At 39.6% G+C, this 10,597-nt stretch overlaps 1 protein-coding gene across 2 annotated transcripts; it reads left to right on the top strand.

Annotated features, from left to right (window-relative positions):
• The first annotated feature begins 198 nt into the window (after positions 1-198).
• ctns (cystinosin, lysosomal cystine transporter) lies at positions 199-9,740 on the top strand. Of its 2 annotated transcripts, XM_080016880.1 has the most exons (12): positions 251-316; positions 716-751; positions 1,062-1,148; positions 1,794-1,872; positions 3,394-3,484; positions 4,024-4,127; positions 5,453-5,590; positions 7,061-7,160; positions 7,755-7,874; positions 7,958-8,128; positions 8,358-8,475; positions 8,689-9,740. In XM_080016880.1, exons 3-12 carry the CDS (start codon positions 1,073-1,075, stop codon positions 8,832-8,834), a joined length of 1,143 nt encoding a protein of 380 aa, XP_079873006.1. In that variant the 5' UTR covers positions 251-316; positions 716-751; positions 1,062-1,072; the 3' UTR covers positions 8,835-9,740. The 2 variants fall into 2 exon arrangements, with proteins under 2 accessions (XP_079873007.1, XP_079873006.1); XM_080016881.1 differs by lacking the exon at positions 716-751 and having other exon boundaries at positions 199-316.
• Positions 9,741-10,597: the final 857 nt, after the last annotated feature.

The following is a 10,597-nucleotide window of genomic DNA, read 5'->3' on the forward strand; positions in this document are numbered from 1 at the left end:
GATGTGGAGTGTTTTTTTTAAGAAAAGGCTGTTTTTCTTTCGAAGGAAACGTCGACAAATCTTTTTGATGTTAACTTCCCAGGAACCTTTATTAAATCGCCTGTGGAAGAAAATAAAATTGACTGGGGGACATTTCAATCACCCTTCAGCAGCGGGGAAATTAGGACTAGATCACTACTATTTTTCTTCAGTAGGTGGCGGTAATGCGCCGCACAGGGATGTAAGCCGCCAATAAATTAAGAAAGTACAAGAACCTACAAACGCAAGCAAAAGTATTGACGCTTGCGCCAGATTATGGTGTGCTGGATACTATGACGTAAGTACAAATAAAAAGTTAAATTCTATCGCGAAATATGACTTGAAACCAAAGTTTACTTTTAGTTGCGGCACTTGTCTCCGAATACTCCTCTGTGGACGTTTTTTTTTCGACTACACATCAGGTGATCGGTGGCCAATTTCTCCTTTATTGTTTTCGAGTTTCAGTAATTTGACAAAAGGTTGAACTGCCGTAGCAAGTCAGCCTTGAATTTACTCATGTAATTTGTCGATCTCTTCAGCGTCAGTGAGTAAGAATATAAGTTATAAGGTTAGTTAAGGAAGAGTACGGCAGTTTTCTTTTTAAAATGTATTTATTGGGAATTTAATAAACAAAATACGAAACGGATATGTTTCTCGTTTAGAAGCAGGATGTTCACGTAAGTTCCTTTTATTGTAGGAACCGGTATTAAATTCGACATTGCCTTAATTACAGGTAAGCAGTTGTCTATTTTTACATATACGCTTTACTTTAAGAACTGGTAAACTGAAGCTATTTCTTTATCACCTAAAATAGTATCTAAGTATCTAAAAAAAAGCTGTAAATCATTTGGAAGATGCGCCCTCTATTTACTACCATTTTAAACTCCGAAACAGCTTTAAAAAACGGGATTATAGTAATGCCCGTCATTGATTTCTAGTGGTCTCTTTCTGTCGTATATTCGTCCTGCTGTGATTGATTGTTGTTTATTTTATTAGTTCGTTTTATCACTCTAATCCTCCAATATATGATTTCACATGTGGAGTGCTGAGTGCGATGGCTACAGACAGAGTTGAAATGTGGCTATTGACGGCGGTGCTGCTGTTTTCCATGATGCCGAGCAACATATCTGGCAAGTGACGGGACCGCATACATTGGATATTTCAGCAAAAGTGAATTGAGTAGTGTTTCTAAATCTAGTACTCAATCACCCTTTCCTACAACCTCTCTCTCTCAACCTCTTGCACGGTCAACACGTTTTAGTTGACGTTTATTATGCAAATAATTGTTATTTTGATGCCACTATCATACTATAAGCCTGTATTAATATAAAAGTACAGCCATTTATTGACATGGAAATTTGGATCATAAACATTTGGGTTGAGGGGTAATGTTCCTCATTTCAACTGGTGGACATAAATCAACTTTGTATTCTGTTATTGCAGCATTTCTGCCATTGGCTTGAAATTCCCTTGACTTTTTGACTTAAACATAATTATGGAACCTTAACAACTTGATTGTTTAAAAAAAAAAAAAAAAAAAAAAAAATAGATTGTAATTAGCTCAAGTAATCATGATCAGATGATTATGTAATAATGTCAATGATTTCAATTAAGCCTTAATAAATATGTGGTCCTCTATTGAATCATGTGTGAAATAACAGAGTGAGAGCTCAAATTGCAGGATATGGGCTTATTGTTATAAGCGAATGAATGTTCAGCTAGTTAAAGAGGAAATGTTAGATAATACTATTCTATTTGGGACCCCCATCTACTAGGCTCTAATGTGACACTATTTGCTCCTGGTTCCGTTGGCCTTGAAGAGAATTCTTCAGCTAACATCACAGTCACATCTAGGTAAGGAGAACAGTTTGTGTCCAAATAGCTGTTCTTTGTCATTTAGCAACCTCGCACATTTCGGCACAAAGCTGTCTTGAGACTTCTCACTTTTATTGCGTAGAGACCTCAATCTTCACCTTGGCGGCAGATTCTCATAGGGATCTCATCTGGGATGTATTAGAAGGTCCCCTCTGCACTCTTCCTTCTTGAGCTCTGGTCATATAATGCAGTGGCCAGGTTACTGACATGGTGCAGTGCACAGAATAAAACAGAATAAAACCGTGGTGTATTTACACTGCGAACTTGCATTGAGATGCCGAATAGAGTAAATGATTCTCCTCCCAGGTTCTTTAACCTCTACACTTGTCTGCACTTTCTTAATTTATTTTCTTACTACAGTAGATCAAATATCCCTACAAGGCTACTGTGGTCTTCGGACCAAGGACTCTCGGTCATCCCCTAGCCTTGTAAAAAATTGACTTTAGATAGGATTTTCGAGTTGCGGACAAATTGCCTGAAGAGAATCAAACTGAAATCTCTTGTCTTAAGGGTCGTCCCATCACCCTCAGTCCATTTGATTTGAGATGTTCAGAAACTCTTGGGATCAGTTCCAGATTAGTCTTGAACTCTTGTGAGAACAATGTTTAGTTTGATGTTGTCTTATGTCTTGACTCCTCCAGTGTGTACTAGGTATGCAACGGTACACAGTATGTTATCGTTCGGAACACCCCCTACGGTTGAATAGACACCCGTGAACCACAGTATTACGATATAATGGTACACGTCTGTTGGCGCTGCGGCATGACATGCAGTAAGTGCTGCTTCCTATTGAATCTACTGTTGCGACTCTACCGGCCACGTCAGTCATGCGGGGTCCGCACGGAGCACCGCAGCATTTCTCTATTTTGGCGCGAGAGGTGTATTTTTTTTTTCCCCAAAAATGTTTTCTCTTAAATATAAAGATATCAAAATTGTACTGTTACTGTGGCCCTAAAACCGTGATACATACTGCACCATGAGCCCACGGTACTGTTGCATCAACGTCCTTGGTAAATCATATAGGGTATATGTGACTAGGGGGAGAAAGTCATAAACGAAAGGTCGTTTTAAAATTTTTTCTCAAATGCAATGCTTTTCTTGTTCAGATTCGATCCCTCTTTCTCTCGAGTGGGATAGCATATTTTGACATAACAATTTGTAAATAAGAAGCTAAATAAAATTTCTTCAGCATTGTCATGAATAGATGCTAAAGCTACCTTTATGATTTTAAAGGTAAAAGATTAGCCTGTAATTGGTATTGGTATTGCAATTGGTTTTGCCTTGCTCCAAAGTAACAATCAATGTGGGATGGTGAAACCTTTTTTTTGAACGTCCGCGTACTGAATATTAGTACAGTGAAAGGTGCAAAAACTTATGATTACAACTCAGGAAAGTATCACCAGAATATAAGATCAATACTTGGCAATAGGTGCTCAACAAAGGGTTAAGCTCTGTCCGGGTGAATTTAAATGAAATGACTTTCTTTTTGATTCTTAACAGCCACTCTGTCAACCAGACAGCAGTGATCCAATTTGATGTGACCTATTGTTCAAAGCAGAACTATTCTTTGATCATCACACTGCCTCAGCAGGTAATGAACCTTCACCTATGCCTGAAACAAAATGTGGAAATGAAAGGCTTCAATCACAACCGATATCACATGCTATTGTTTGTGTGATGCTAAGGGAAGACAGAATCATTAAGAAGTTCCAAAGACTTGCACCGAGTATGACATTAACAGCCTTATTGCTTGGAGGTAAAAGCTCTGGGCCGCTTAACCAAATAAGCGTGAGTACCATATTGGCAAAACGCCTGCTTGGGTTGGAACCAAATTCTCTGGTTACATTTGCCAGGCGATAGCTGATGGGATGGTGGTGTTTTCGTTTTCCCTTCCTGCAGATCACTATGCGTTCTTTTTTGTTTAGCAGTTTTTTTTCTGGCAGTGCAAGAACAGGCCCCCATACCCCACCTCTGTAGGCAGACAATTTACTTGAAACTATACATTAGAGGGTGGTCTTAAAAATTGTACAATCACAACAAAAAAAGATCTTTGTATTTAATTTCTACATCATTTACATCAGCAAATCATTTGTTTTTTTACTTACTCCTTGGTGACATGTTTGTCTTCAGGTCTTGTTGCAAGCAGATACAACATCAGTGATTTTTGAAGTGAGATCCGTCTCTGTTGGTCAGGTGACCACCTATCTCTTCAGCAATGGCACAGAAATTGAAAGGTAGGCTCAGTGAGTGTACTGTAATGATTTTTAACAATCGTGTGTTATAGGGAATGCTAAATTAGAAAAAATTCTGACCGATAGCCGATCTTCGTTAACCGTAAACAGACAAGATTAAAATACTGTTTAGAATGATGAATGTAAAAAATTCATATCATGGCAATATTCAGATTTGTTGACGACGTTAGGGATGGGCATTAGTACTCTAGTACTTGATTTGGGAGTCAGTATTTGTTCAACGTATAGAGTAATAGCATTTTTACTAGGGGGTGCACACAATTAGGCTGGGGAAAAATGATAGCATTACTTTAAATACAATATAATCAGTCAAACACCGTTCATTCATCATTTTAGAGTTTATTTTACAGTAAATATAACATTTATATTTCTTTACTCTGTTTTGTTTGTAAACAGCTTAGCTTACTGAGGCTAGCACTTCTGGGTTGGGAAGAAGACCTCACCCGGGGGCTAGCTGTCCTCTTACATACCTGAAATAAAAGGCATGTGTGGTTGCATGTGTCACCCCATGAGTTGTATTTAAGAAAGTGTGTGTGTGTGTGTGTGTGTGTGTGTGTGTGTGTGTGTGTGTGTGTGTGTGTGTGCGCGTGTGCGTGCGTGTGCGTGCGTAATTTCTTTTTGCTGTTAATCCATTTATAAACTCCCCTTAAGTTTGTCACCTTTTGGTGCTTACTGCTGGGAATCGGTTAGGAGGGTGATAATATTTAAATATTGGTGCAAAATAATGTTTCACCTGGATATTAATTATAACCTAAGTACTGTGATTTAAGACTTGCCATGTTTCTCTTTCAATTAGAGACAGAAAACCAGTTCCACCACTTCAACATACTCAAAGATAATGCATTCTGGCTGTCATTATTATATCATGCGTGTAAAGAGATATGTCATTACTTTCCAGTTGTTACAGGCCATGCTCATGCACAGGCCATGCAAGGGGATGGTAGCTCAGGAGGTAGAGCTGGTCATCTAGTAATCTAAAGGTTGCTGGTTCGATCCCAGGCTCTTCCTGCTAGCATGCTGTAGTGTCCCTGAGCAAGGCACTTAACCCCTCATTGCTCCTGATGGCTGCGTCCGTCGGTGTTTGAATAATTGTAAGTCGCTTTGGATAAAAGCGCCTGCTAAATGTAATGTAATGTAATGCTCAGCCATGTGTAGTTCTCACCCTAAATGTGAAATCGGTGAGAAATGACCGTTGTTCAAATAAGGTCAATAAAACTCCTCTAGAAGTATAATCACAAATAGCTTTAGCTCCCCAGTCTTTCGCTCTGTCGCTGCTTGCTGACACATTTTCTTTCTTGCTATTCTAGTTTCGCCACAAGGATCCGCTTCATGGTTGTTCGCAGCAACCTTCTGTCAATATTCAGCCAGGTGATTGGATGGATTTACTTTGTGGCTTGGTCAATCTCTTTCTACCCACAATGCTGGGAAAACTGGAGAAGGAAAAGGTAACATTTGTGTCATTGTCAGCATTTTCCCAATATTTATCTGTTTTTTCTTCAATTTTCCACAAGTTTGACTGAACATTGCTGTCCAGCAACGGTCATTGAATACTTCAACAACTGTGATATTCACTGTATTTGTGGGTCGAGGAGCAGAAATTTTTCTGGCATCCCACTCAATAATTGACTGCAACGAGAAAAAAGCTGACCATAATGGAAATATAGACCTTATACCACTTATAACCACCACTTATACCACTTAGACCACTTATAACCACAAATATTGTGTAGCTCCCCCTCGTGCTCTGACCCATCGAGGAATGGACTCCACAAGACCTCTGAAGGTGTCCTGTGGTATATGGCACCAAGACGTTCAAAGCAGATCCTTTAAGTCCTGTATTTTGCGAGGTGGAGCCACGATGGATGGGCTTTGTTGTTCCAGCACATCCCACAGATGCTCGATCAGATCAAACCCGAACCCCGGCCATCCACATGATGTAAAAGAAAACGTGATTCGTCTGACAAGACCACCTTCTTCTATTGCTCCATTGTACAGTTGTGACACTCATGTGCCCATTGTAGGTGCTTTCGGAAGTGGACAGGGGTCTGCATGGGCACTCGGTCGATGGTGTGTTCTGACATCTTTCTATCTAGCAATTTGTGCTACAGCAGCTCTTTTGTGGGATCGGACAAGACGAGCTAGACCTCGCTCCCCACATGTATCAATGAGCCCATGGGTGGCCATGACCCTGTCGTCGGTTCACCGGTTGTCCTTCCTTGGACCACTTTTGGTAGGTACTAACCACTGCATACAGGGAACACCCCACAAGACCTGACGTTTTGGAGCTGATCTGACCCAGACGTCTAGGCATCACAATTTGGTCTTTGTTGAAGTCGCCCAGATCCTTATGCTTACCCATTTATCCTTCTTCCAACACATCAACTTCAAGAACTGACTGTTCTCTTGCTGCCTGATATGTCCCACCCCTTAACATGTGCCACTGGAAAGAGATGAGCAATGTTATTCACTTCACCTGTCAGTGGTTTTAATGTTGTGGCTGATCGGTGTACTGTATACAGGCTTTAAGTTCAAAAGGTTGGTAAACTATTTTTCAACCCACTCTTACTCACCCACTCACCCACCGCTGTCACGGTTGAGTTGAGATTTGTATTTTTCTATTTTATGTCATTAGTATTGTGTAAGCCTATATTATTGTGTAATAAAACACATACAACTTTTGAAATAGAGCCATTTATTTGTTTTGAGCATCAAAACATAAACATTAAGGTAGACTATTCATTTTCCTCAACTCTACTGATGAAAGGTGCCAACAATTTCACATGATTGTGAAACCTCCCGTCGTGACGCGGCTTCTTATTGTGCTTAAATGCAGTCCCAAGGGAGCAAATGTTTAGACTCACATGATTGTCACATGCGTATTGTTGAGTTTGAGATCTGTACTTTTTCTTTCTCAGTGTTATAGGATTGAACTTTGACTTCCTGGCTCTGAACTTAACCGGCTTCATCACCTACAGTGTCTTCAATATCGGGTTGTTTTGGGTTCCTTATATCAAGGTAACTTCATCATATACAATGCTCTTTACAGTAATGAACAAAGAAAATGTCAGACTCTGTAAAATGGTAAACCATAAATGAATGTAAATACCATGGGGTAAAAAAAAGCGATCTGTACACTTATCTCACGTTTATCTTTTAATCTAAAATCTATATGCCTTTTAAGTATTCAGTGAAACAACAGATTTCATTCTACTCTGTTACCACACACATATTGGTGGGCATTGTATCCCATGGTTGGTCAAAACAAGCAATTTTAGTCTATAGCCTCTCACAAAAGCGCTCTTCTCTTTTACATGAAGGACAATAAGATCAATGAGTGTAGCTATTTAGAAATCCTTAGATCGAGATATGTGTCGATAACAAAACGTTTTGAATGATGAGAAAAATCTTGGTCCTCTTCTTTTGCTGTGTGTGTGTGTGTGTGTGTGTGTGTGTGTGTGTGTGTGTGTGTGTGTGTGTGTGTGTGTGTGTGTGTGTGTGTGTGTGTGTGTGTGTGTGTGTGTGTGTGTGTGTGTGTGTGTGTGTGTGTGTGTGTGTGTGTGTGTGTGTGTGTGTGTGTGTGTGTGTGTGTGTGTGTGTGTGTGTGTGTAGGAGGAGTTTTTAAAGAAGAACCCTAATGGAGTAAACCCTGTCAATGCAAATGATGTCTTCTTTAGTCTTCATGCTGTCCTACTTTGTTTGGTGTATGTCTGTCAGGCTGCTGTATATGAGGTATGTTCTTATGGTAGGAAAGTGTTACAGTACATGTGTGTACTTGTGCATGTGTGTGACCGCCTTTTTTCTTTTTTTCCTAGAGGGGCAGTCAAAGGGTATCCCGCGTCTCAGTCGTCTTTTTGCTCATCAGCTGGACATTTGCACTCATCAGCCTGATTGTGGCCATAGCACAAAAAATAACTTGGCTTGACTACCTCTACTGCTTCTCTTACATCAAACTTTCGATCACTCTGATAAAATACATACCACAAGTGAGTAATTCTGTCTCTCGCTCTCTCTCTCTCTCTCAATCTCTCTCTCTCTCTGACACACAATCCCAAATAGTATGAATTGAGAAAAAAAAAAAATTGTGGTATTAAACTTGCTTGCTTGAAACGTGTCTTGAAAGTGAAATCTTCATTGGATTGAATTTTTCTCTTTTTTTAAATTTTTCTTTATTAATAACTAATATGGTTTTTATTGCGTGTCTGTGTGCTGCAGGCATATATGAACTACAGGCGACAGAGTACTGTAGGGTGGAGCATTGGTAATGTATTGCTGGATTTCACTGGTGGAGTTTTAAGCATTCTGCAGATGGTCCTCCAGTCTTTCAACAACAGTAAGATCAAGATAAAACAAAACTGTTTTGTTTAGTTGACTTGAGAATTAAATTATAGGTTTTTTTTCTAATTTATTCTACATTAATCCATTTGTAACATCGAAATGGTCAAGTTGTTCAATTATAATAAAATAGTATGATGATACCAACAAATTCTCATCCAATTTTCCTTTGTTCACCAACCCCCCCCCCCCCCCCCCCTTCTCTCTTTAGATGAGTGGGCACTGATATTTGGCGATGTGACCAAGTTCGGGTTGGGACTGTTTTCGGTGTCGTTCGATTTACTGTTCATGGTTCAGCACTATGTGCTCTACAAACATTCCAGCCTGTATGAAGCTGTGGGTGTCCAAGAGGATTAATATGCGACATACCTGGCCAAATGGCTTAAATAGTAAACAATGTATATGCACATATACATTTCTAGGTGGGCCAGGACTACCAGTTATCTGAAATCAAACACACACAATAGTGCTACATGCTGTAATTGTAGAGCAATGGATCATTGTCACTTTTGAAATGGGAAAGCCTTTGTCTTTTTAAGTCATCATTGTGTTCTTTTTACTGCCATAGAAACAAATCTCTCGATGCTCTTTTTTGACATGACAAAAATGTTTTGGTGAAAACACGGAACTCCTATGAAATCTTTATTCCCTGGAGCTCCATGTATCATGTGGTGAACATCAGTTATCTTTAATGGTCTTGTTAACTTTTTTTTTTTATGTACAGGGCATTGAGCTCTTAATCTCAGTGACCAGTGCAGTGGAAAAAAAAACCTCCACTTCTTGTATGCAACCAATAAACCTACTCTATTATATGCGCTGTACTTATGGATATTTTCTCCCCACTATTGGCACTGAAAGCTCTTTACTTGAAATGTTTTTTATTTAATTCAAACTCTCTCCCATGTGCACACATAGGTGTGCACAAGTATTGGTTAATTTGTGATTATACCCTCATGATTGTGATCTGTTATTTTGACTGGTTGACACACAATGATTGAGATATTTATGATACTGATACACCACTAGTTATTAAAGTAATTACTGAAACGATAAGACTATAAAATAAGAAGATAATCCCTAAATGTAAACGATTGTGTGCAATAAGAAAATGTGTATAACGTGTGTCTAATAATTTGATATATATCGTTTTTATATTATTTTTTTATAATTTATATTATGGGAACGTAAGAGTGACTGACAGTCTCCCCGTTACGCAGTTGTTTTTTTTGTTATTTCATTTAATCACAATAAATACCTCTACAATAAAAATACTGTGAGATGTGTCGCGCCATCAACTTTTTTTATTTTAGAAAGGTTAAAAATACAGGATATGTAAATAACGGGAGGACAGCGGGAAAGGTAAATACCAGGGAATCCAGGGGGAAATTAGAGGGTTGACAGCTGTTACTTGTTTATTTTCTTAATTTAAAACTTGTTTTAATATAAATATTAACGAAATTAGAAAAAAAAAACATTTTCACGTGTAATGTATGTCATTTACAGTGGCAGGCGTTACAGTCCTCTGCCCCCCACCTCTCACACATTAAGTAAGAACGAAACGAAGATCCGGTTCCCTATTCTGTAGTGGATCTCTCACGTAATACACCTTGTTCACACCTTGTTCACCTTGCCACTTGGGGGGGGGGTTATTTCTACTTCCGGGACGCATTTGACCACGCCCACTCTTTGGCTCTATTCCGATCTCTTGCGTCCAAGTTGTCTGGTCGTTGCCAATATCCTCTGTATAGGCATGCCGACAGAGCAAGAGGGAAGGCAGCGAGAAGAGATCAGACTCCCCTCGCAGCAGGCCAAATTGGATCCCTCCGTCGCCCAACAAATCCAGTTGTCAATGCCAGACGAAACTGGAAGGTAAGCCACGTGCTTGTTAGCGCTGTGAGAACGTCGATCAATGCCTACCAATTCACAAAGCTAGTTAGCATCTGACTGGATGGACTTGACACTGGCCTGGCAAGTATTTGTATACCCGTCCCTTACCATTCGGTGTTGTCACCGTGACAGGTGAAATCACAACTAACTGATCGGTGTAGTATTTGAGCGTCCAGGCTTTGAACCTGATGCGAGCAGTTACAGGCAGCTGCAGGGAGCGACAGCTACAGACA

This window comes from Zeus faber (genome assembly GCF_960531495.2).
Source record: "Zeus faber genome assembly, chromosome: 1".
Taxonomy (NCBI): Eukaryota; Metazoa; Chordata; class Actinopteri; order Zeiformes; family Zeidae; genus Zeus; species Zeus faber.